At 40.7% G+C, this 27,364-nt stretch overlaps 1 protein-coding gene, 1 non-coding gene and 1 pseudogene across 2 annotated transcripts; 2 read left to right on the plus strand and 1 right to left on the minus strand.

Annotated features, from left to right (window-relative positions):
* The first annotated feature begins 4,157 nt into the window (after positions 1-4,157).
* LOC126012777 (uncharacterized) lies at positions 4,158-4,362 on the plus strand (annotated as a pseudogene).
* A 3,028-nt stretch (positions 4,363-7,390) lies between these two features.
* On the minus strand, positions 7,391-21,569 carry BANF2 (BANF family member 2). The gene is made up of 2 exons (XM_049774376.1): positions 21,438-21,569; positions 7,391-7,537 (listed from the first exon to the last, which is right to left on the minus strand). Exons 1-2 carry the CDS (start codon positions 21,561-21,563, stop codon positions 7,391-7,393), a joined length of 273 nt encoding a protein of 90 aa, XP_049630333.1. The 5' UTR covers positions 21,564-21,569.
* On the plus strand, positions 15,168-15,306 carry LOC126012516 (small nucleolar RNA SNORA29). Its single transcript, XR_007496975.1, has one exon. It is a non-coding gene; the product is annotated as a small nucleolar RNA SNORA29 (small nucleolar RNA).
* Positions 21,570-27,364: the final 5,795 nt, after the last annotated feature.

A 27,364-nucleotide genomic window follows, 5' to 3' on the forward strand; every position in this document is an offset into this window, starting at 1 on the left:
AATGTATTCATCTTGGTTGTAGTGGTGGTTACAGGACTCTGTACATCAAAACATACAAACCCACAGCTCAATAGGGCAAGTTGTATATCAATTATACCTCAAATATCTGTGAAGGTTTCAAAAAATATCTACCTCAAGAACAAACTTTTGCTCTCTCAAGAAATTTTCTTGAGAAATGTCTCTCTTCACTTAAGAACTTAGTGATTGGACTAGGGGGTAATTCACATGGTCTAGCTTGTACCTGACCTCTATTTACAAGGCTCTGACTTGTCACTTCCAGTAACACTCATGATAGTAGCCCTTGTGGCCCTGCTGATCTGACCTGAGCTGATCTCTGTTGGGGTGGTCTCTATGGATCAAAGAAGAGAAACTGGTGACTTCTAAAAATAAAAGCAGGCTGAGGTGAGACAGAGCCTAGGCCATCAAAGCACTGTAGCTGTTTGCTTCTTCTTTCAACCACCTGCTCACTTTCAGGCTAGCCTGACATAGGAACAACCCTATGACGAAGTCCATTTGGTGAATTACTGCCACAGGAGACCTCGCCTCAGAAACCAACTACCAGCCTCAATTCAGTCCTGATATGACTGAGGCCCAGCTGTTTGTAGTTTCAGGATGACCCTGTGAACAGAATCACATAGCTCCCTCACACACTTCCTAACCCTCAAATTACGTGAAAGAAAATTACTTTTCTAAATAGTTACATTTTGTTCTGAAGCAATACACTGGATCAACTCCCATTTAGATAGTTCAAGTGGGTTTAGGGGCCACTCCTAAGTATTCTCAGCCAATCTGGCTGACACGTTAATGGTAGACTGAGGAAGTTTCTGGACCATTCGACCAACTCTGTAGGGCTCTGAGGTATCTCAGGTGCCATATGGTGACTAAGGTGGGCTGGGTGCACCTAACCTACATATTATCTTCCAGTTCCTTCCACTAAAAAATAGAAACTTTCCGTTCTTTTTTTAAACATTACTACTATGAGAGTGTCAATTTTTTATATAAAATCTTTAAGCACTATAATTACAAACATGATTGTAGTTGGGTTTCAGTCATAAACAGAACACCTCCCTTCACTAGTGCAACATTCCCACCTCCAATGGTCCCCTCCAACTTCCTCATCCCTGCCTATATTAGAGACAGGCATTCTACTTCTCTCACTCATTAACAGTGTCATGCTAGTTGTTAGTGTAGTTATTTCCCTAACTGCATTCACCACTCTGTGGTGAGCTTCATATTGTGAGCCAGTCCTTCCAGTCCTCATCTCTATTGCCTCTGGGCATTATTACAATAATGTATTTTATTTTTCTTAAAATCCATATATGTGTGAAACTATTCTGTGTCTATCTCTCTCCCTCTGACTTATTTCATTCAGCATAATAGATTCCATGTATAGGAAAATTTCATGACTTCAATCTCCTGATGGCTGCATAATATTCCATTATGTGTATATATATATATATATATATATATATATATATATATATATATATATATATATCACAGTTTCTTTAACCATTCATGTGTTGAAGTGCATCTTAGTTGCTTCCAGAGTCTGACTATTTTTTTTTTGGCTTTGGGCCACACCTGGTGATGCTCAGGGGTTACTCCTGGCTATGTGCTCAGAAGTCGCTCCAGGCTTGGGGGACCATATGGGACACTGGGGGATAGAACCGAGGTCCATCCTAGGCTAGTGCTGGCAAGGCAGACACCTTACCTCTAGCACCACCGCGCCGGCCCCGAGTCTGGCTATTTTGAATAGTGCTCCGATGAATATAGGTGTGAGGAAGGAATTTTTGAATTGTATTTTTGTGTTCCTAGGGTATATCCTTAGGAGTGGTATAGCTGGACCATATGGGAACTCAATTTCCAGTTTTTTGAGGAATCTCCATATTGTTTTTCATAAAGGCTGAACTGGAAAGCATTCCCACAAGCAATGAATAAAAGTCCCTTTCTCTCCACATTCCTGCAAGCACTGGTTGTTCTTGTTCTTTGTGATGTGTGCCAGTCTCTGTGGCATGAGATAGTACCTCATCATTGTTTTGATTTGCATCTCTCTGATGATTAGTGATGTGGAACATTTTTTCATGTGTCTTTTGGCCATTTGTATTTCTTCTTTCAGGAATTGTCTGTTCATTTCTTCTCCCCATTTTTGATGAAGTTAGATATTTTTTTTGTTAAGTTCTGTCAGTACCTTGTATATTTTTGATATTAGTCCCTTATCTGATGGGTATTGGGTGAATAGTTTCTCCTATTCTGTGGGTGGCTTTTGTATCCCAGGCACTGTTTTCTTTGAGGTGCTGAAGCTTCTCAGCTTAATATAGTACCATCTGTTTATCTCTGCTTCCACTTGTTTGGAGAGTGCTGTTTCCTTCTTGAAGATGCCTTTAGTGTCAATGTCATGGAGTGTTTTATCTACGTGTTGTTCTCTATACCTTATGGTTTCAGGCCTGATATCAAGGTCTTTAATACATTTGGATTTGACATTTGTGCATGGTGTTAGATGGGGGTATGAGTTCACTTTTTCTTGCAGAGTGGCTAACCAGTTGTGCCAACACCACTTGTTGAAGGGGCTTTCTTTGCTCCAATTTGCATATCATGCTCCTTTATCAAAATTAATTGATTATGTGTCTGGGGAATTTTCTCTGAATACTCAAGTCTATCCCATTGATCTGAGGATCTGTCTTTATTCCAATATCATGCTGTTTTAGTAACTATTGCTTTGTAATACAATTAAAAATTGAGGAAAGTAATGCCAAGGATTAATGCTAAGGATTGCTTTAGCTATTTGTGGGTGTTTATTGTTTCAAATGAATTTCAGGAGTGTTTGATCCACTTATTTGAAGAATGTCATGGGTAGTTTTAGAGGGATTGCTTTAAATTTGTACAATGCTTTGGGGAGTATTGCCATTTTAATATTAATCCTGCCAATCTATGAGCAGGGCATGTGTCTCCATTTCCTTGTGTCCTCTCTTATTTCTTGAAATAGGGTTTTTTGTATAGGTCCTTTATCTCTTTGGTCAGACTGTCATTTTTTTCCTCTAACCTTTTATTTTATTTTTTATTTTTAATTGAAGTAAACTCTTCCAGAGGGGCTACTTGTCATTACCTGAGTAATTTGTACAGAATAGTGAATACCATCCTGGACATGGGTAAGGAAACAGGAATAATCATGATAGGTATTTTTGGATATTTTGTCTTGTTCCTTATATTAGCTTTCTTGAGGAAATTTATAGATGAAGTATTTTTCTTTTTTCTTTTTGAGTGCTATTGAATGACTAATTTAATCAATAAGGTTTTTTTTAATGCTTAACAATCTAGTACTTTTTTTCTTCTTTTTTGGTATTGGGGCCACATCTGGTGGTGCTTGAAATTTTGGGCCAGAGATCTACCTGGCTATCTGGCATGCAAAACATATGCACAGCCTGTTGAACAATTTCTCTGACTCCAAATCTAATATTTTAAACTAAGTAAGAAGCTAGAGTATAGAACTCGTGAGTACTACAGTTATATGAGCAAGATCCATGATTAGATATATACTGGTTGAAAGAGATTTGGATTATTTTGAAATCTGGCTAAAAATTATGTTGAACTTCCTGTGAACCTTTAAATAGCATGAAATGAGTGAAGCAGGCAGACAATTCTACTTGACAACTGCCTCAGTTTCTTAGTAGTGTTAAGATTTCCAGGTATTTTTTTCATTTTTAAATTTTTTTTAATATTTAAAGATGTTTGAAGCACTATAATTTAGTTATTCATAATATTTAAAGTAGTCAATATTCCAACACCAATCTGACCATCAATTGTTGGACCTTCCCTCCACCAATGACCTATTCCCCCCTTAGCAGGCACAAAGCAATTTATATTGCTTGTTGCAACATATATGTCACAATGGTGTTACTGAAGTCATTGTCTGAAGATTTACTGAGCTGTTAGGTGCTAGTTGAACCTTCTATGTTACTAGTTTCTCTCCTTGAGCCAATGGGTTCCTGTGTAACTTTCCAATCTAATTTGCTGTGTTCCTACTGGGCTGTCAGTGTTGTGAAACTTGAAGATGTAATATGGCTGCATATGCTCTAGGAGATGTGAGCTGAGATGATTCAACAACTTGGTGCCTTTGAGATTAATCATGGAGCTGGGATGTTTATATTCCACAAGGAATCGCTTCCCAGTCTTTTGGCTAAGATCAAGTGTAGTATCTATTCTTATCAGTTTAATATATTCCAGAAGAAGTTGGGTGTGAGTGGGACACTGGGTCTCTTGGCAGGGCAGGGGTTCTGCCAGCCCTAATCCTGAGAAATCTCTAGAGATCTTAGCTCAGAGACCAGGTCTATCAGGGATGACTCAGCAGCAGTATCAATCCTTATTGATTGCTATTTCCTTAACTAAATAACTAATGAAACTTTATATGGCTATACAGTGTATGTGTGTTTGTGTTTGTGTGTGTGTGTGTGTGTGTGTGTGTGTATAAAATCATGATACAATCAAAAGAGATTGTTTCTTTTTCTGCCAAATAGAAAAGTTTGGTTTTCTGTGAAATAAACCAGAATTTTGATGGGACAGAGAGATGATTCAGCAAATAGAGCACTTGTCTTGTGTGCAACCAACTTGGTTTTGATCCCTAGCACCTCATATGGTCCCTTGAGCCCCTTTTGGAATAATCCCTGAGCGCAGAGCCAGAAGCCCTGAGCACCACTGGGTGTGACTCCAAAACAAATTAAAGATATTTTGAAGAATACAAAATATTTAAAAATAGGGCAACTGTCTGTTTTAGGGGTACAATGCTACCATATCATTCCTATCACCAGAAAGCCAATATCCTTTCACCATAGTCCTGGTACCCTCTAGTCCACTCCTTTCTTCTTGATAACCAAATTCTGTTTCACTTGTTATTGTTGTTGGTTTTGGGACCACAGTCACAAGTGTTTAGGGCTACTACAACTGTGCTTGGGTGACCATGTGATTGAAATCAAATTTTGGCCCATCTAGCAAGCAAAGCATATATTCTAGCACTCTGGGTCATATCCCTTGCCTATTCTCAGTTTTGTGGTTATAATCTAATTTTTTCATTTGACATTGTCTACCCTCTGCAGTGAAGGAATAAATAACAAATTATCTCTCTCACATGTGGGGTTTAAAGGTTTAAAAATGGCCAAGGTTCAGAGTAAAGAAGTTGAAAGGGTTGAACCTGAGGGAGGAGAGAAGTGGGTACTTTGAAGGTAGGTGTGGACTTGGAATGATGTATTTGTGAAACCATCATTAACAGTATTGTAAACCATTGTATCTCAATAAAAAATGTTAAAGAAGAAAAAATTAATTAACAAAAAATTGTCTTGCTATTATATTGCTGTCTGATTTTTTTCTTCACTCCTGTTAGTATTTATTTGTGTACCCAGGAGAAGTTATGCACCAAGTTTGGACAGACCAGGGTTCGACGTAGTGTTCAAGGACCCAAGACACTTGTGTACCAAGATCTGATCTAGAGGGTCTAACAGGCAACCTGGAGCTCAAGGTCACCAGTTCTCCACAGTGGTCATCTAGGCCTAAACCTGGTTAGGGAAACTGGGTGAGGCGGGGTTTAAAAGGAGATTAGAGCTCTGGTGGTGGGAAGAATGGCCAGGTATTACTGCTCAGGGTGAGCTCTTGGAATGCCATGGCCCACAGGCCCCACCCAATACCAGCTCATTTTGCTAAGAGGAAGGTTAGCCCAATTGAGGGGCTGGCTGGTCAAAGAAAAGTGCAAGCAGTGATCTGCAAGCTTTCTGTCCTTGCAAAAAGGAACCCAAAATGACAGCAGGGAAGGCCAAAACTTCAAACAAGGGCACACTATGTGGGAAAAGAGGAGTAAAGGGAGTGCAGGCTAGTATGCTTAAACAAGAAACTAAGAATACTTAGCTACAGAAAGTGGAGAGACTGAAAACATGGGGAATCAGGGGAGAAAGAAATTTAGAAACCAAGGTGCTCCAAGTCATCCACATTCTATATCCTATTAGTGCTCCCTGTCGAAGAATTGAGTATGTAGTAGAGAGGATATAGAGTTTTATCAGCTTTTATGTAAATGCAAATATTTTTCTTTCACTTAAATTATTTTTCCATTTTTATTAAGGTATTAGGATTTAAAATATTGTTGTTGTTTGACTTTTTTTTTTTTTTAACAGAGTTTGTCTATTTGCTAGACTTAAGCAAGTGTCTTTTAACCCCACTTAGCTTTGCTATTACTCTGGGTGGCTGGAGTTCACCTCAGAAATTTGCCATCAGGGTCTCAAACTCAATTTACCTGGGGGCCGCAGGAGGCAAAATCGGGGTGATTCTTGAGTGAAAAGTCAGTAGTAAGCCTTGAACATTGGGGGGTGTGAAAAGTCAGTAGTAAGCCTTGAGCATTGGGGGGTGTGACCCAAACAACTAAAACAAAACAAAACAAAACAAAAAAAGATTCCTCTAGGGCAGGGCCACAAAATGTTGTATGGAGGGCCATTGCGGCCCACGGGCAGCAAGTTTGAGACCCCTGCTGGGATGGCATCAACCAGTCAGGTTGGGAGAGGTCACCAAAATGGCACCTCGTAGGTATTGTAACTATGGCAACTTGGACATGAGGTGGTGTTGGCTAGTCATTATATCTTCTGATTTCTTTCTTTTTGCTTTTATTTGGGGTGGAGGTTCCCAAGTGGGGACCTGAGCCACTTCGAGTTATTCTTACCCAAACATGTCAGATGGTTGAAAACTCAGCTCCTGGGGTGCTGGGGACCACCAGGGACAACTCCACTTCGGCCTCTGTGGTTGGGAACTTGTAGTTTTAGACCCCAAAATGTAGAGGTGTATATGATTCTAGGATCAAATCAGGGTCCAACTTAGACAAGACCTGTGCCCTAACTACTGTTTTATTGCTTCAGTCCTATATCTTAACAGTTCTCACCTCCCATTATTATGCTCTAAGTATGGGATTGTAGGATTGTGATGCTGGTGTTTTACCCCTGGTTCCATATACAATGTATCATAACTTCAAAATCTCTTCCCAGTTATTACTTGGTGAGGTTTTTTCATCGAGGGCATCTCTTTATCACCTTTCTCTTTCGTTCCTTTCCTTCTTCATCATGACTTTACATGCTTAATGTGCTCACAGGAAGATGAGAGGCTCTATCTATAGCAGTGATCTTCATACTCTTAAAATTATTCATTTCTTTATCTCAATGTATGTCTAACTGTTTGACATAACCACTCAATGTTAATGGAATTTTCATCAGTCTTTCTTGTGCTTGTCTTTTTCTTAGAGTATCAAACTACTTTTTATGACCAGAGTTGAGCATTAAAGTTATGAGAAAAAGAACAGTTCTGATACTAGGACTCCACATAGAGGAAATCCATTTTTACAAGTGGCAGCGAAAGGAGGTGTGTTTTATAGGTAGCAAGTACACCACTCCTTCAGACAGTTGGAAACTTCTTTTGCCTCAGACTCGGTGGCTCCACAACAACAAATGAGCCACCTCTGAAACTCATCTTCATTCTTGTGCATCAGAAGGAATTGTCCCAGTAAGGTGGAGGCCTAGAGGGAAGGAAGAAGAACAGGAAAGATGAGCAAAAAACAATTCAGATGTGATCTTCCTTCCCCAATAGAAGGATATATGTGACAACCAGGGCAGATGAAAGGGAGATATTGATCCCTGAAACCATGAGGTAAGGACTGACCTTGAGTGAGGTCAAGTTAAATGCCTGTCACTTGGGGTAAATACAGGCATTTTCCCACATTAGGGATAACCTAAACCTGTCTTTTTTGGGATCTGTAAAATCATCTCATTCACAGTATTGCCAATCCCATGTGAACGAATCTGAATCATGGTCATGCATGAAATAATCCAAACCAGGCAAAAAATGAAACATGTTTAGTCTATCAATCTTCTACCTCATATCTCCTGCAAGCTGCCTGCCAGAACTGTTTTTGAGTACAGAGACCAACCTAGGTGCAGGTGGGCCAGTAGGGACATAGTAAGGGTAAAATAAGGTATAACCAATTGGGATCCCTTGTGATCTGTTAATTTGAAGGTTCTGGCTTGCTAGCACATTTCTAAAATACTATTTGACAAAGGACATTTGTATTTGACAAAGGACATTGATGCTACAAGTTAAGAACTTCTCATACATCTGCTAGCAGTATCTTTCTCTAAAACACATGCAGACAGACATTACAGATACTTCCAGTCCACCTCTTCCTCAGTTTCACTCATACAGGCTTTTGAAGTCTTGACACTGTTACTTTGAGCAATTGTGTAGAGTTGAAGTGTTGTCCCCCTACTTTCAGAAAGTCGAATACTGTCACTGGCCTGTACCTACTAAATGACAGTATTCCCTTTCACCCCCTTTAGTGATCCTAGCCCTTGGGAATACAAATCTCCTTTCTTTAAAAAACTATGCATGAGGTGGCAGAGAGTGAGAGTATATTGGTTTTTATTTTGTTTTCTTTGTTTTTTGGGGGGCCATACTCAGTGGCATAGTCCTTGCTCTTTACTCAGGGATCACTTGTAGGGAACCTTATGGGATACTTAGGGGATCAAACCTGAGTCAGCTGGATATAAGGTAAGCAATTTGCTACTGTACTATCACTGTGGTCCCAAAGATTTGTTTTTGGGCCACACCCGGTCCGGTGACACTCAGGAGTTACTCCTAGCTATGTGCTCAGACATTGCTCCTGGCTTGGGAGACCATATGGGATGCCAGAATAGAACTAGGTCTATCCTGGATTGGCCGCATGCAAGGCAAAAGATTTACCACTGTGCTATTGCTCTGGTCCCTAGATTTGTTTTTTTTAACAAACCTCTTGAACCTGAACTGTAACTCATAGAACGTGGGCCTCAGAATCTGCACTTTTTGAAGGCATGTCACAGGCCCTATTTACTTCAGTAAATTGGATTCAGCAAATTCAATGTAAGAACATGAAAAGAAAAGCAAATTCCTTTTTTGTTCTAGAATAAAGAGCTTTAGAGGGGAGGTGAACCTAGAAGGGTTGAAACCTGCTAAACCTTTTTCATCTTTCCCTTTTGAAAAATTTCTAGGAGTGAAAAGCTCATTATAAAAATAAATATTGGGGCCGGCGAGGTGGCGCTAGAGGTAAGGTGTCTGCCTTGCAAGCGCTAGCCAAGGATCAGGACCGTGGTTCGATCCCCCGGCGTCCCATATGGTCCCTCCAAGCCAGGGGCAATTTCTGAGCCTTAGCCAGGAGTAACCCCTGAGCATTAAATGTGTGTGGCCCGAAAAACCAAAAAAAAAATAAAAAAATAAATAAATATTAAACACACCATGAGTCAGTTCTCCTGCACTGTTCAGTTTTTGACTTGCCCAACAATTTTTTCTTTATTTTGTCACATGATTACTGATGAAGAGTTAGGCCAAGAGCCAGCCCAGACCACATGACCACTGATCAGCTAAGTCATGAAATGGAGAAGGAGAAGCATTGAGAGTTAAAGTTCTGCTAAATACTCATCCCTCTTGGGGCTGGTTTGGGGGCTCTCCAGCCTGGAAAGAACAAGAACCAAGTCCATGCCTCAGCTCTGGGCTCTCTCCAGCACACCCGCTGGGGTATATTTACTTTCAGTCATTTAGAACAAAGCCAACTTCATCCTGACCAAAGAGAACATGTTGGAGTTTTTAAAGAGAAATTAAATAAAACTGAAGCACAGTGGTAAAATGTTCCCAAGTGTTGGTTTGTTTGTTTTTTTGTTTTTTAAATTTTTAGCCATGGTTCTGTTCTTAAAAAGGGGAAAAGTCGGGTTTTCATGGTCATTTTATCATCTTAATTATCTTTAAAGAAAAGGCAGTCATTGTTTAGGATGAGCTCATTGGACTTTATCAGTAGCCTCTTATAGCCTGTGATAGATTGTTCTGGGACGTTTTTTAACTCAGTGTTTGAAAAGTGAAGTATCAAATGGGAATGGTGCTGGCTGCTGCAGGAAATGGAGGGGGGGAGTGGAGGTTACTAGAACCAGATCTGGGAGCTGAGCTTTGTCCATGGGGAGGCAACAGTAAAGAGAAGTCTCGGAAGTAGAGTTTAGGAGAAATCTGATAGGTGGCAGATCTCTGCCTACCTTTTCATCCATCTGGCCCTCATACGGACCCTACACCTTCAGGAGTCACTAACAACTCTAGAGGTTAAGATCTACAGAACTGCGGGCCTGAGACATTGTACAGTAAATACGGTGCATGCCTACTCAGGTTTGATCCATAGCACCATATAATGGTTTCCCCCAGCACTGCTAGGATTGATAAGGCTCCGAGTACTGCAAGGTGTGGCCCCCAGAATAAAAACAAAATTAAAAAAGATCCAGACAACTGTTTTGGCGGGAGGAAAGCTGGAGAGAAAGGTCCTTTGGAAAGAGAGTGGGTACATTGGTGATGAATGTGGTATTAGAATTGTGTGCATGAAAACCCATTAATGTATTTTAATCCACAGACTCTCAATTAAAAATATTTATTTATTTATATATAAATATTTATTTAAGCACTATGATCACAAGCATGTTTGTAGTTGGATTTCAGTTATAAACAGAACACTAAAAAATAAGAAGTGAAAAAGCAATGGCGGGAGTATTAACACAGTAGGTAGGGTATTTGCCTTGCACGTGGCTGACCTAGGTTCTACCTAGACCTAGGTTCTACCCCCCACCCCCAATCCCATAGGATCCCCTTAGGAATGATTTCTGAGTACAGAGCTAGGAGTAATCTCTGAGTGCTGCCGATGTGCCCTTCCCTCAAGAAGTGAAAAAGTAACCCCTAAAATAAATTGGTTTTTGTTGTTTTTATTGTTGTTATTGAACTTATGCCCATCACAGCCATCCATCCATCCAGCAGACAATTTGCCATCTCTTGGGTACCTTGCCATGTCCCATACCTGTTATTCTCAGGTAAATGGACCCCTATGTCTCCACGATGCTCAGCTACCAGGCAGTGAAAAGATATGTGGCAGGCAGGGCAGGCAGCAAACTTTCCAAGAATGCTACAGGAAGGAGGCAAAGGAGGAAGCCAAGTTGCAACACAACACTCCCTTCTCCACTTTCTCTCAGTCCTCACCCTGCCACCTTCCAGCTGCTGGTGGAGGACAGTTCACTTCATCTGGTTTCTGAGGGATGCCGAAATCTTGAGTTCAGATCACAGCCATGCCTGAGACCAGCTCTTTTTCCTGGGCTACTGAAAGTAAGCCTCAGACCAAGTAGCAGAGAGACTGCCTATCTTCCTCCTCAGGAAAGCCACATTTTAAAATTCTGGCAGCTGGGGAGGTAACAGAGAGACTCCGACACTGTGAACAGATGTTGCCACAAAGCAGCTACCTCAAAGCCTGAAATGTTCCGTTCTTCCTCCACACACTTGGCAAGATGGTAGCTCAAGGGCACACTCTCCTCCATAGCAAATTCAAACGGGGAGGTTCTTCCAAGATGCTTTTTCTAAGCACATTTTGTGTACTCTCTGCTCTGCTCCTATTCTTGGTTTTAGTGAGTTCAGCTCACCAGCCTAGGTTTCTCACTTGTGTGCCAGCTTGTGCTCATATGGATCCCAGGTATTATGTTCTGTAGAGTTCATGCTTATCTTTATATTTATGGAAAGACTTGAACAAATGGCTTCACATCTGTCTGGCATTGGGCTCCAAAGAATTCGGTAGCTGGTTCTCATTTATGCTAATGAGAATTTTCAGCCGTCACTGTGACTCCAGATGCTTATTCTCTGCTCTCTTGTTCTCAAGCTTCTGAGGTCCCCTTAGCACCTCTGATGAAGGTACCTTCCCTCATCACAAGGTTTTATTGTGTGATGGGAGACTTGATTTTCCCCCATTGGACACAGGATCTTAAACTTTCATGGCCAGGTATGGCAGATCCAACATCTTTCAATTACTCCCCATTTCAAGCAAAAGGTTACCACTTTTTCTTTCTCTTCTCTCTCGTGGATATATGGCTAAACATTTAGCTTCAACTAGGAATCTTCTATCTCATCTGAGAGAATGCCAAATGTAGGAAATGACCCCTTGAGGGCCCCACATATGAATTAAAAAGGATCTCCTACTTTACCAGTTCCTCACCCTAAGTAGGACCATGTTTAAATTTCTTCTCTCTCACATCAAATGACTTTAAACAAGTTACTTGGCTGGTTTATGCCTCAGTTTTCTCATTGGTGAAATGAAGATAAAACATACCTTGTAAGATATATTTTGGTGATGAAATATATGTAGTACATTTAGAACAGTGTTTGAGGTATACCAAACACTGTATTAAATAGTTCCTGTTAAAGGTTAGTGTTAGTAGCACCTGGATACCCAGAACACCTAAGGCACTCAGATTTACCAAGTATCTTTCAGGAGAAAAACTTAAGCTCAAATATATGACTTTTTATTGTACTCAAAGAGTTGAACTAGATTCTCTGGGATGTTCAACTTATTTCTATGCTATTTGAGCTATTCTAAGATTATCCCCCATAGTACTGTACACTGTCCCACAGTCCCCAAAATCTGAATACACAAACCTTTACCTATACTTAGGCAGCATTTTCTTAGGAGATAAATTATGCAACTATAGAACAACTCAGTAGCAGAGCAGCTTGGAAAGAAGACGAAAGATAAACTGTGCCTCTGACATGCTTCATGTAGGGTCTCAGGCTACATGTGGACCATGACTCAACAGTACCAAAATTTAGCAAGGTCATAGAAATGTCTTCCCTCTGCTTGGTGAAACCTTTTACAGCATGATATGAAAATTCAGGAGCTCCTGAGAATTTAGGGTGGTGAAATGACTGCATTATCCTAATAGGGTATATACTTGTCATTACACATGAAGCCAAGAGTGAACCCTATGTAAACTATGGACTCTTAAAGATAAAGATGTGGCAGAGAGGCTCTTCAGTTGTTAGCAAATGCACACACTGGTGTGGAATGTTGCCAGTAGGGATGATGTCTATGTACCAAGGGAGGGAGTATATGGGAACCCCCTGTACCTTCTGCTCAGTTTTGCTATAAACCAAATATAGCTCTAAAAATTAAGTCATGTGCTTGTACATAGGAGCCTACTTTATTATTTTTACATCTGGGATCTCCTTCTCTGCCAGAACCTGCCTTCCCTTGAAGCTATAATTGTTTACCCTGTCTGTAGAATCATTTCTTCCCCAGACGTACCTTCTCCCCATATTGGAGTTTACTCCTGGACCCTTGTTCAAGTACATCCAGGCTCCAGATCATTAAACAGGGCACTACTCCCAGAACGTGGTGTCAGACCTTTCCCAGCGGAGGTAACTATTAGATCCCCAAACTTCCTGTTTGACGGTACAACTCATGGCCACTCTTGTCCTTATTCAGGGTCTTCCTTCAAGCCACTAACACTCCAGTGTTGCCTATTCTTGTGAAGATAGTGTTCTTTAATCTCATTCAGACAGGGGAGAAATTCAGAGCTAAGAATAAAAATGAAAGTTCTAGCCTGATCTCTGCCATGCACTTTTCTTCACTGCTGCCATCCAGACCCACAGATGCTGGTGTTGGGACCAAACCTGCTCAGAAAAGTCTGTGGAAGCCACTTTAATGGAGGTGAGCTGCCCTACCCACGAAATACAGAGTCAAAGAAGCCTGGCTGCTCTATTCCACTTTGTGGCTGCACACAACTTTGAATCAATGAACCCCAGCACAACACATAGAAAACATCACACTATATGTGTGACAATGGGGAAATGATGCAGGCCTCCACGGGAATGAAGATAGGAGCTCTGATGATTCAAAAAGTGCCAACTAAATAAGAAGTTTAGAGAGGAAATCTGGAGGATCCTTATAGAACTAAAAAAAAAAAAGGCATGGAATGAGCTGAATGAAGTACAAATAAGAATCAAGAGGATATGTAAAAAATAATGAAAAATTCCAAACTTAAATAACAGGACCGAAAAACTTGGTAGGTGATATGAAAACCTCACTAGAAAACCTTCAACAGAGTAACAGTGACTGAGGACTGAACCAGTAAGCTAGCAGATGTGATGCATAATAACTCGATACAATAGAAAAGTTTGGAAAAAAAGTCTTAAAACAAACTATCAAACAATGGGGAAAAATCCTCAAAGAATGTGAACAACCAAAAATAGTGGTAAACTCAACAGACACAACATAAGAATAATTGGAGTCCCAGAGAACCAGGAAGAAAATAGCCTTGAAGAATCAATAGTCAGGAACATCTTTGTAGAGAAACTCCCAGAGCTATAGTGTGGGATACCCAAAGAGTACCATCTAAAAGAGATCTGAAGAAAATTACCCCAAGATGCATCCTAGTCACAATGACAAATCCTACAGATAGAGATAGAATACTGAAAGCAGAAAGATCAAAAAGGGAAATAACATTAAAAGATTGTAAGATTTACAACAGACCTGTCACAGAAACCCTCAATGCCAGAAGGCAGTGGTGAGATACAGTGACAAAACTAAATGAAATGAATGAATGCTTCACTTAGAATACTGCACCTAGTCAGACTCACTTTCAGGTCTGAAGGAAGGATACATAGCTTCACAGATAAACAACAGCTCAGAAACTTTAGACTCAAAACCAGCCTTAAGACAAGACAGACCAACAGACACACCAAACTTCTACACAAAGATGACACTAAGTCCCATGACAATTATCTCTCTCAACGTCAATGGACTAAATGCTCCAGTGGCAAAATTGATCAAAAAGCTGAATCCAGTGGAGGAATCTGCCCTGCTATGAGATTGCCGACTGGGAGAAGCTGAAGGGACCTGTTGGCTTTGCATGTTTTTCTTTTCTGATCTCCTGATGCTCTTCTCAGAGGGCTAGGAAGGCCCCAGTTGAAAGCATGGCAGCTCTGCTTCACTTCACCCTCTTTCTAATGAACCCCATCACAACATGCGGAAAAGCATGAAAATGGGGAAACCTCACAAGCAAACACCGTGCACAGAGAATGAAGATGATAGCTCTGATGATCCCAAAAATACCAACCATCTGATTAACCTCATAAGGAATTTAGAATAGAAATATGGAAAATCCTCATGGAAATAAAAGAAAACATAGCTCTAGCTGAACAGAACACAAAGAGAAGTCAGAAAACTCTAAACTGAAATAACAGATCTGAAAAACCTGGTAGCTTAACTAAAAAACTCAATGGACAGCCTCTACAACAGGGTAACAGCAGCTGAGGACAGAATCAGTGAACTGGTTCCCATTTGACTGCCACATTTTCCTTTGCTAATAATTGTAGTGGCTGTGCTTGTGGATAGAGTAAAATTGCCATGATCTGAAGAGGGTGGATTGTTTTTGTGTTCTCCTCCTATATGAAATGGCTGAACAGAGAAAAAAAATAAAGAATCAATGAACTGGAAGATTAAATACAGAACAACTCCATACAGCAGACAAGATTGGAAAAGAAGCTTAAGACAAACGATCAGGGGAGATCGTGAGAGATAGCATGGAGGTAAGGCATTTGTCTTGCATGCAGAAGGACGGTGGTTTGAATCCTGGCATCCCATATGGTCCCCCGAGCCTGACAGGAGCAATTTTTGAGCATAGAGCCAGGAGTAACCCCTGAGCGCGGCTGGGTGTGACCCAAAACAAACAAACAATCAGACAATGGAAAAAGTAATCAACAGATGAAAGTAGAAGTCTTTGATAAACTCAACAGAAACAACATAAGAATCATATGAAATCAATCAATGAAACACCATATCAACAACAACAAAAAAAGCCATATGATCATATTAATAGATGCAGAGAAAGCATTTGATAAGATCCAACACCCATTCATGATAAAACTCTCATCAAGATGGGAATGGAAGAAACTTTTCTTCATATACTCAAGGCCATTTACCACAAGCTAGTGGCAATAATTATACTTAATGAAGATAAACTGAAAGCCTTTCTTCTAAAATCTGGTTCAAAACAAGATTGGCTCCTGACACCATTCCTGTTTAACATAGTACTTGAAGTACTTGCCATAGCTATTAGGCCAGAAAAAGATATCAAGGGCACGCAGATAGGGAAGGAAGAAGTCAAGCTCTCACTGTTTGCAGAAGATATAATATTACATTTAGAAAACCCCAAAGATTCTACCAAAAAGCTTCTAGAAACAAAAGATTTGTATAACAAAGTGGCAGGCTACAAACGTAACACAGAAAAATCAATGTTCTTATATACAAATAACGGTAGAGAAGACAGACATTAAAAAAACAATCCCATTCACAACAGTATCACAGAAATTCAAATTTCTTGGAGTCAACTTAACTGAAGAGGTGAAGGACCTACACAAAAGAAACCATAAAACACTGCTTCAAGAACTAAAAGAGGTCATAAGGAATTGAACTCATACCCTGCTTAAGGTTTGGGAGGATCAACATTATTAAAATGGTATTACTCCCCAGGGCATTGTACAGGTTTAATGCAATTACTCTGAGAATACTCAAGACATTCTTCAAAAAAGTGGATCAAATACTCCTGAAATGCATTTGGAAGAACAAATGCCCAAGAATGACTAAAGCAATCCTTAGGAAAAAGAAGATGGGAAGTATCACGTTTCTTAACTTTAAATTACATTACAAAACAATAGTTATTAAAAAAAAAAGCTTGGCATTGGAATAAATACAGAGCCTCAAATCAAGTATTCATAAAATGAACCCCAGACAATCAATTAATCTTTGATAAAGGGCCAAGAAAAGCAAAAATGGAGCAAGGAAAGCCTCTTCAACAAGTGGTGCTGGTCAACTGGGCAAACAAGCATGTATCAGACCTCTAGCTAACACTATGCACAAAGGTCACATCAAAATGGATTAAAGACCTTGATATCAGACCTGAAACTATAAGGTATATTTAAGAAAATGTAGGCAAAACAGTCCATAACATTAAGACTAAAGGCATTTTCAAGGAGGAAACACCAATGTCTAAAGTGGAAGCAGAGATAAACAAATAGGACTACATTAAATTAATGAATACATTAAATTCTGAACCTCAAAGGAGACAGTGACTAGGATACAAAGTTCACCCATGCAATGGGAGAAACTATTCACCCAAATGCATCTAATTAAGGGCTAATATCTAAGATATAAAAGGAACTAAGAGAACTTAAGAAAAAAATCTAACTTCTTCAAAAAACGGGGAGAAAAAATGAAGACATTTCCTCAAAGAAGAAATACAAATGGCACATGAAAAAATACTTTGCATCACTAATCATCAGGCAGATGCAAATCAAAACAACAATGAGGTATCTTCTCATGCCACAGAGACTCTCATACATCATAAAGAACAAGAACAACCACTGCTGGCTTGGATGTGGGAGAAAGGAACTCTCATTCACTGCTGGTGGGAATGTTGTCTAGTCCAGCTTTTATGGAAAACAATTTGGAAATTCCTCAAAAAGCTGGACATTTAGTTCCCATATGATCCAGAATATCACTCTTAGGGATATACCCTAGGAACATAAAATCATAATACAAAAATGTGCTCTGCACCCTTTTGTTTGTTTACAATATTCAGAATCTGGAAACAACCAAGATGCCCAACAACAGATGGCTAGAGAAAATGTAGTACATTTATACAATGGAATACTCTGCAGCTATTAGGAAGAATAAAGTCATAAAATTTGTCTATATATGGATGGATATGGAGGCTATTATGTTGAGTAAAATGAGCCAGAGGGAGAGGATAGTTTCACTCATCTGTGGGATTTAAGAAAATATAAGACAGTACTGAACAATATCCAGAGACAATAGTGCTATACGCTGGGAGGACCAGCTCATGCTATGAAGCTTGCTACAAGAGTGGTGAGTGCAGCTAGAGCACTAACTACAATGGCAACTACCATGATAATTATAGTGAGGGAAAAGGCAGAATGCCTGAGACAGGGAAGGTGGCTGGGGTGAGAGAGAGAAATGGGGACATTGGTGGTGGGAAGATTGCACTGGTGAAGGGTGGAATACATTCTATGACTGAAACCCCAGTATAAAAATTTTTGTAAACATGGTAATTGAATAAAAAATGTGACAGACAAAAGCCAAATGAGTTATTGCCAGAGACTGAATGTAGAGGCTGAATGAAGAGCACTGGGGAATCTTTTGGAGTGATGGTTCTACAGCTTATGGTGAGTCTGCCTGCCTTTGTTAAAGTTTGCAGAACTGAACTAACTAGACCCTAAAAGGGCTGGAATTTACTGATACATGAAAACACAATACCTTTCAAATGCCAGGCTCTGTGAAAGTTTCTTACTTCATATGTATAAAACACTGAGTTTAATCCTAAGCACCACTTATGTTCATAAATACCATCTATACAACAGAGCATATTTCTGAACAATAAGACCTTGCAATTAAGGTACATTCGAAGCCAAATAGTGATAGTAGAAGCCAGAACAGTGGTTTTCTTTGGGAGCAGTAGATGACAACTAAAAAGAGGTCCAAGGGTTATTCTAGAGTTCTAGAGGTTACTTTTCATTCATTCTGCATATTGAGTCTCTCAGGGCTATAAATGTGTAAAACTCCATTGAACTGAACCATTTACATCAATGTAGGTATGTTACATCACAATAGAAATATAAAAGGGTGGAATTTTTTGTTTTGTTTTGGGGTCATACCCATTCGTGTTTAGGGGTTACTCCTGGTTCTGTGCTCCTGGCAGACTTGGGAACTATATGGGATGCCAGGAATTGAACCCAGGTCCATCCTGGATCAGCTGCATGCAAGGCAAACACCCTACCACTATGCTATCTAGTTTCAAGAGTTTGTTTTTTTAATGTTCACTTCTTCTCTATCATTATTGGTGTACAAGAAGGCCATTGATTTTTGCATGTTAATTTTGTAGCCTGCCACTTTGCTCTATAAATCTATTGTTTCTAGAAGCAATAGAAGCTTTTTGGTAGAGTTTTTAGGGTTTTCTATACTATTTTGCCATCTGCAAACAGTGAAAGCTTGATTTCTTCCTTTCCTACCTGGATGCCCTTGATATTCCATTCACATTAATGTCCATAATGTGATGATCCACAAACTCAAATATCTTGGAGTCAACTTAACTTAAAGAGGTGAAGGACCTATACAAATAAAACTACAAAATCCTGTTTCAAGAAATAAAAGAGGACACACGAAAATGAACACATACCTTGCTCATGGGTTGGGAAGATTAACACCATTAAAATAGCAATACTCCCCAAAGCACTGTACAGATTTAATTCAATGCCTCTAAAAATAATCATGACATTCTTCAAAGTAGTGGATTAGACACTCCTGAAATTCACTTGAAACAATTAACACCCACAAATAACTAGGAATACAGGAAGCATCACTTTTCCCAACTTTAAATTGTATTACAAAGCTATAGTCATTAAAACAGCTTGATACTGTAATAAAAACAGACCCTCAGATCAGTGGAATAGACTTGAGTATTCATAGAATGTGCTCCAGATAGCAATCAATTAATCTTTGACAAATGGGCAAGAAATGCAAAAAGAAGCAAGGAAAGACTCTTCAACAAGAGGTGTTGGCATAACTGGCCAGCCATTTGCAAAAAAGCGGACTCAGATCTCCATCTAACACCATGCATAAAGGTCAAATGCAAAAGGATTAAAGACCTTGATATTGGGCCTGAAACTATAAGGTATATAAAAACGACACATAGGTAACAACACTCCATGACATTGAGAATAAAGACATCTTCAAGAAGGAAACAACACTCTCCAAACAAGTAGAAGCAGAGACAAACAGATGGGATTATATTAAGCTGAAAAAAATTCTGCACTTCCAAGGAAATAGTGCCTAGGATACAAAAGCCACCCACAGAATGGGAGAGACTATTTATCATTAGACAAGGGGCTAATATCTAAGATATGCAAGATATTGACAGGATTTAACAAGAAAAAAATATTTAACTCCATCAAAAAATGGAGAAGAGGGGCTGGCAAGGTGCTGCTAGAGGAAGGACCGCTGTTCGATCCCCCTGCATCCTATATGGTCCCCCCAAGGCAATTTCTGAGTGCTTAGCCAGGAGTATCCCTTGAGCATCAAATGGGTGTGGCCCGAAAAACAAAACAAAAAAAAATAATACATTGAATCTACTGAGTGAAATAACTCAAAGGGAGAGAGATAGACAGAATAATGTCACTCATCTATGGGTTATAAGAAAAATAAAAGACATCATTATAATAATGCCCAGAAACAACAGAGATGGGGCTGTAAGGACTGGCTCACAATATGAAGCTCTCCACAAAGAGTGGTGAGTGCAGTTAGAGAAATAACTACACTGACAACTATGGAGACAATGTCATAAGTGAGAGAAGTAGAATGCCTGTAGCAGGGGTGATGGTGGTGGTAAGGAGAGTGGGGACATTGATGATGAGAATGTTGCACTAATGAAGGGGATGTTCTTTTTATGACTGAAACCCAAATTAAAAATAATATTTAAAAAAGAAATATAAAAGGGTCGATCACTTCTCTTTTAAAGAACTGTTTTTAATTTAAAATGTCTTTCCTAATCATACTTGCCTACTTTACCACCTGCTTGGGAGTGATCCTGTTTGCTTTATCTGCGAGGAAAGAATTAAATCAGACTCAGTCGTGCAGTGATAGGCCCCTGATTTTACCTGCTCACAGATATTGAATTGGCTGGTAGATTGAGGTGATATTCAGAATATTTCACAATTGGAACAGAGGAGTGTGTCCATCAGAAAATCATATCCTGGGAGCTCAGTCCCTAGCAACGAGCAAAGTACCAACATAAACAGAATTAACTATTTGCTACCCGGTGCAGTAGCTATATCTTCCTACCTGTGTAGTGTAGATGGTCTTGAAAAAAATTAATGAGAATGAACAGCAATATCTTTGTTGGTGGGGCTTCTTCTTTCATGAAAACTTTTATCCACTTCTTTATGTGCTTTCTTTCTTTGTGTTCTCTTTTGGAATATCTTCCTTTCCCTACTAGAGAACTAAGCAACTTTTAAACAGCACCACAACAGATGATTACATTAAAAAGAAGGTTCAGGTTCCATGAGAAATCCTTGTGGTTGTGAGTGACATTTCAGAACCACTCACACTCTCAGACTCAGGTGCAGATGCCAGAAGGCTGATCTTCCACCTGCCACTGCCAGGCTGGTAGCCTCATGGGGCAAGTTGAACCCACTAGTCCAAATGATCTATCCAGACAGCTCAGCTCCAAACAGCCATCCACTCATTTCAGCTCTCTCCTGAGTGTTGAAAGACCAAGTGAATCATGCCTCGCCCAGCTGCTCTGTGTGGAAATGATTCCATTTGTCCATCATCTACAGGACCTTGAGGCAGCTCAAGTATGTGTGGTCAGTAGTGCCACACTGCTGAAGTATGTGACATCCTGCCAAGTGTCAGCTTCACTCTCTGATGGCCTCTTCACAGGGATATGTGGTAGTAGCTGCCATTTGGCAGGACTGAGGAAAGAGAGGTGAGCAAGGGACATTGGAGATAGAAGCAAAAAAAAATTTACCTTGTTGAAACCTTCGGTGATCAAATTGATTGCAAGCTCCTGACTGACTCCATCTACCCAAGCAACATCTTTTTCTCCCATGGGTTCAGAGAGGAAGGCTCGCAACCTGGGGGACATATGATCCATTTTCTGCAGCAGACAGAAAAAGAAGAAAGATTAGAAAGCTGATTGCTTGTGATGTGAATGCACTTTGAGGAACTCCCTTGGCCTACCCAGGACTGGTGGGTAGCAGATGTCCACATCCTTCCATCATCCAATAAAGTGGAGGCTTTGAGATGCCAGGTGCAGTGTCCAATACTGTCTCCCAGATGGAAGGACCAAAAGGCTATGAAGATGGCCTCAAGTGAGTCTACTGATTCCCACCAAATGTGGTGTTTTAAATACTATGTTTTCTCTTTTTTCTCTTTCTTCCTTTTTCTTCCTTTTCCTTTCCTTTCCTTTCTTTTCCTTTTCCTTTCCTTTTTTTCCTTCCCTTTCCTCCCTTTCCTTTCCTTCCCTTCCCTTTCTTCCCTTCCTTTCCTTTCCTTTTCTTCCCTTCCTTTCCCATCCCTTTCCCTTCCTTTCCCATCCCTTTCTGTCCCTTCCCGTCCCTTCCCCTTCCCTTCCTCGTCCCTTCCCCTTCCCTTCCCCTTCCCCTTTCCTTCCCCTTCCCTTCCCTTTCCCTTTCCCTTCCCTTCCCTTCCCCTTCCCTTCTCCTTCCCCTTCCCTTCCCTTTCCCTTCCCCTCCCTTTCCCTTTCTCTTCCCTTCCTTTCCCTTCCCTTTCCCTTCCCTTCCCCTTCCCTTTCCTTCCCTTTCCCTTCCCTTTCCTTTCCCCTCCCTTTCCCTTTCCTTCCCTTTCCCCTCCCTTTCTCTTCCCTTCCTTTCCCTTTTCCTTCCCCTTCCCTTCCCTTTCCCTTTCCCCTCCCTTTCCCCTTCCTTTCCCTTTCTCTTCCCTTTCTTTCCCTTCCCTTCCCCTTCCCTTTCCAGTTCCCTTCCATTTCCCTTCCCTTCCTTTCCTTTCCTTTCCCTTCCTTTTCTTTCCCTTTTCCTTCCCTTTCTCTTTCCTTCCCTTGCCTTTCCCTTTTTCTTCTCCTTCCCTTTTCCTTCCCTTCCCCTTCCCTTCCTTTCCTTTCCCTATCCCTTCCCCTTCCCTTCCTTTTCTTTCCCTTCCCCTTCCCTTCCCTTCCTTTTCTTTCCCTTCTCCTTCCCTTTCCCTTTCCCTTCCTTCCCCTTCTCTTCCCCTTCCCTTCCTTCCCCTTCCCTTTCCCTTCCCTTCCCTTTCCCTTCCTTTCCTTTCCCTTTCCCTTCCCTTCCCCTTCCCTTCCCTTTCCCTTTTCCTTCCCTTTCTCTTCCCTTCCCTTTCCCTTTTCCTTCCCCTTCCCTTTACCTTCCCTTTCTTTCCTTTCCCTTTCCCTTCCCTTCCTTTCCTTTCCCTTCCCCTTCCCTTCCTTTCCTTTCCCTTCCCCTTCCCTTTCCCTTTCCCTTCCCTTCCTTCCCCTTCCCTTCTTTTTCCCTTCCTTCCCCTTCCCTTTCCCTTCCCTTCCCTTTCCCTTCCTTTCCCTTCCTTTCCCTTTCCCTTCCCTTCCTTCCCCTTCCCCTCCCCCTTCCCTTTCCCTTTCCTTTTCCTTCCCCTTTCTCTTCCCCTTCCCTTTCCTTTTCCCTTTTCTTTCCCTTCCCCTTTCTCTTCCCCTTCCCTCCCCCTTTCCTTTCCCTTCCCCTTTCTCTTCCCTTTCCCTCCCTTCCCTCTCCCTTCCCTTTCCCTCCCCTTCCCTCCCCCTTCCCTCCCCCTTCCCTTCCCCTTCCCTTCCCCTTCCCTTCTCTCCCCCTTCCCTTCCCCTTCCCTTCCCTTCCTACCTTCCTTTCCCCCTTCCTTTCTCCCTTCCCTTCCTTCTTTTCCTTCCTCCCTCCCTCCCTCCTTCCCTTCCTTCCTTCCTTTTTACTTCCTTTGTAATATCTTTATTTAAGCACCATGATTTAATGTTTGTAGTTGAGTTTAAGTAATAGAAAAAAAACACAATACAGGCATTGTATTTCTCTCACTATCATTGTCAAAATAGTTGTTCGTATAGTTATTTCTCTAACTGCATTCACTACTTTTTTATGGTAAGCTTTATATCATGGGCCAGTCCTTCCAACCCTCATCTCTATTGTCTCTGGATATTACCATACTGGCTTTATTTTTCTTAAATCCCAAAGATGAGTGAGACTATTCTGTGTCTATCACTTTCCCTCTGACTTATTTTACTCAGCATAATAGTTCCCATGTCCATCATTTATAGGAAAAAATTTTTTGTTTTTCGGGCCACACCCGCTTGATGCTCAGAGGTTACTCCTGGCTAAGCACTCAGAAATTGCCCCTGGCTTGGGGGGACCATAGGGGATGCCGGGAGATTGAACCACGGTCATTCCTTAGCTAGCGCTTGCAAGGCAGACACCTTACCTCTAGTGCCACCTCGCCGGCCCCTATAGGAAAATTTTATGACTTCATTTTTCCTAATGGCTACATGGTATTCCATTGTATTTCATTGTATTCCATAGTATACCAGTTTTATAATTTCATTTTTCCTAATGACTGCATAGTATTCGATTGTATTTCACTGTATTCCATAGTGTACCACAGTTTCTTTAGTCACTAATCTGTTGTTGAGCATCTGGGTTGTTTTCAGATTCTAGCTATTGTAAATAGCGCTGCAGTGAATATAGGTGTGCACAGGGCATTGCAGGCATTTTTGTTTGTGTTTTTGTGTTCCTAGGGTAAGGTATGGTATTGCTCGGTCATACGGGAGCTAAGTTCCCAGCTTTTAAGGAATCTTCATATTCTTTTCTATAAAGACTGAACTAGATGGCATTCACACCAACAGTGCATGAGAGTTTATTTCCTCCCCATAAGCACTTATTATTCTTGTTTTTTTTTTTTTTGTGATATGTGCCAGTCTCTGTGGCATGATATGGTACCTCACTGTTGTTTTGATTTACAATGCAGAGCATTTTTTATGTGCCTTTTGGCCATTTGTATTTCTTCTTTGAGGATTGTTTATTTCTTCTTCCTACTTTTTGATGGGGTTAGATTTTTTTCTTGTTAATTTCTGTCAGTACCTTGTATATTTTAGATATTAACCCCTTATCTGATGGGTATTGGTTGAATAGTTTCTCCCATTCTGTGGGTTGCCTTTGTGTTCTAGTCACTTTTTCTTTTGATGTGAAGAAGCTTCTCAAGCCAATATAGTCCTATTTGTTTATCTTTGCTTCCACTTGTTTGGACAGTAATGTTTCCTCCTTGAAGACTTTTCCCATCCCAAATGTTTAAAGAAATAGCCAGCTTTTTTTTTTTTTTTTAGCAGTCAACCTGTATTTCTGCTTAATCACTGTGACATTTTCACATTTTTATCTTAATTTTGAACACATTGGTCATTTGGCTGCAAACTGTTTGGCTCATCTATGAAGAAATTTTATAACTTAAACACCTAAAGCAAGGATCTCAAACTTAATTTACCTGGGGGCTGCAGGAGACAAAGTCGGGGTGAGGCAGGGCCGCATAAGGGATTTCACAAAAAAAAGTCCTCAAACGTCATTATTAACAGTTTTAATTATTTCTTCTGAACATGAATAGAACATTGAGTGAAGATCATGAACAGTTCTTCTGAACATGGCATCTTTTGCCTATTCCTTGCTGCCAGAGACTTGAGAGCGCTTCTCCTCACAAATCTGAACCACATTTGGCTTTAGAGAGGAAGCAGTTGAGACCCTCAGTATGGACTGAAGATGATCATCATTAAGTCTAGATCTGTACTTTGACTTATTGAAGTTCAATGTGGAGAATCACTTTTCACAGAAATATGTGCTCCCAAAAAGGCACATGGTGCACTTGAACATTCAGGAAAGCTCAGGGAAGCTGGGGGGGGGGGGGCGGGAATTCTCTTAAAAATTGCCCATGCATGTCTGCTTTTCCACTAATCTCCCTGAACTTGGCTCTGAGATCAGAGTTGCATTGTAGGTCAATGAGCTCCATTTGAAGACAGAAGGGGCACCTTGCACATCAAAGGAAAAAGGGTCCACAAATATTTGGAAAGTGGCTCTGTGCTTTTTGAAGTCTGCAAATTTGCGATCAAATTCCTTCTATAGCTTAAACATAGCATCAACATATTTCTCACCACTGAATAGTATGCCTACATCCACAAGTTCCTTGCATGCTGGGAAATGGTAAAGGTTTGTCTGAGAGAGCTGGGATTTCCATAACACAAGTTTTGTGGAGAATGCTCTCACGTTGTCAGAGGCAGCACTGAGAAGCTGCCCCGGGCCTTGTAACATCGTGTTTAGTACATTCAGCTTATGTGTGATGTCAACAAGAAAAGCTAAGTCCATGAGCCATTATGATCACTCAACTCAGAAACAGCATTCCCATCCTTCTCCATGAAGGCTTTCACTTCTCTCAACTCAAAAAATCTTTTCAGGATATTTTCCCTTGCTGAGCCAACATACCTCAGTGAAATAGAGCACATCTCCATAGTCTGACTCCATTTTCTCTAAAAAAGCACGGAACCTCCTGTGCTTTAAGCCCCTGGATCTGATCTGGTTGATGCATTTCACAACAACAGACATCACATTGTCACACGGCAGGCATTTACTGCAAAGGGCCTGCTGATGGATAATGCAGTGAAGAGCAATGGCCTTCTCTACACCCTCCTCTTCAAGTTTGTTTTTTGAACAAGTGCCACCAGTCCATTTTTCTTCCCTGTCATCGATGGTGCTCCATTGGTTATTATTCCAACAAACCTCTTCCATGGCAAACTTGCATTCTCAATGGCATCACACAGTATCTCATTAGCGGTGGTCTGGCCATGTGTTGGAATTATTGTGAGTAGCTCTTCTGTCAATTCAAACTGGCAATCAACACCACAGACATAAAGTGTGAGTTGCGCAGTGTCTGTTATATCTGTGCCCTCGTCAGGAACAACTGAGTATGCATCAAAACATTTGGCTTTCTCACACAGTTGATGATAAATGTCCCTTGACATGTCAGAAATGCGCTCTGCCACATTGTTGGCAGAAAGGCTGATTTTGCTAAACTGACCTTTCTTTTCCAGACAGATAATACTTGCAGCCTGTAACATGCATTTTTTAACAAACTCTCCTTCTGTGAATGGTTTCCCTGCCTTATCAATCATCTCACTGACCATGTAACTAGCTTCGACTGATGCAACATTCTCTTTAGTTGCTTTCTTGAAGAAATCTTCTTGCCTCATTAGACATGCTTTAAGACTGGCAACCTACTTGGCTCTCTCATTTCCTTGATATTTTGCACATTCCTCAGCATGTTTAGTTGAATAATGGCGTTTCAAGTTGTATTCCTTGTGCACTGCAACTTTCTCTGAGCAAATGTGGGGATGCCCTTGTGCTCAACAAAGAAATATTGTGTCTCCCACTTTTCCTGAAATTGTCTGTGCTCGTCATCAGTCTTTCTCTTCACTGCAGGCTTTGATGAAGTCATGATGAAGGTATGACAAAATCTAATTCTGTAAGGAACTTCTCTCCCTTCTCTCCCTTAGGCCTCCGATAATGCAAGGGACAGCGGGCAGGAGCAGCGGAAATGACGTCTGCGCTAGGCGCAAAGTATTCACGATTATTCGCTTACCAAATATTCACAATAAAAAATCGCATTAGTAAGAAAAAAAATCGCATTAAACATTTGCATACCCCGAATAGAACTGCTCAGGGTATACGAATGCTTAATGCGATTTTTTTCTTACTAATGCGATTTTTATTGCAATTATTTGGTAAGCGAATAATCACGAATACTGCGATATTTGAAGGCTGGCCACTGGCGCGAGTTTGAGACCCCTGACCTAAAGGCTAGGGAAGGCCAGGCATAACTCAGTCAAAACTATAGTTTTGCTTCACTGATGCTTTCAGCTTTGCCTCATTGATATAGGGCTTTAGTTTCGGTTCC

The sequence above is a fragment of the Suncus etruscus genome, chromosome 6, assembly GCF_024139225.1.
Source record: "Suncus etruscus isolate mSunEtr1 chromosome 6, mSunEtr1.pri.cur, whole genome shotgun sequence".
Classification (NCBI taxonomy): domain Eukaryota; kingdom Metazoa; phylum Chordata; class Mammalia; order Eulipotyphla; family Soricidae; genus Suncus; species Suncus etruscus.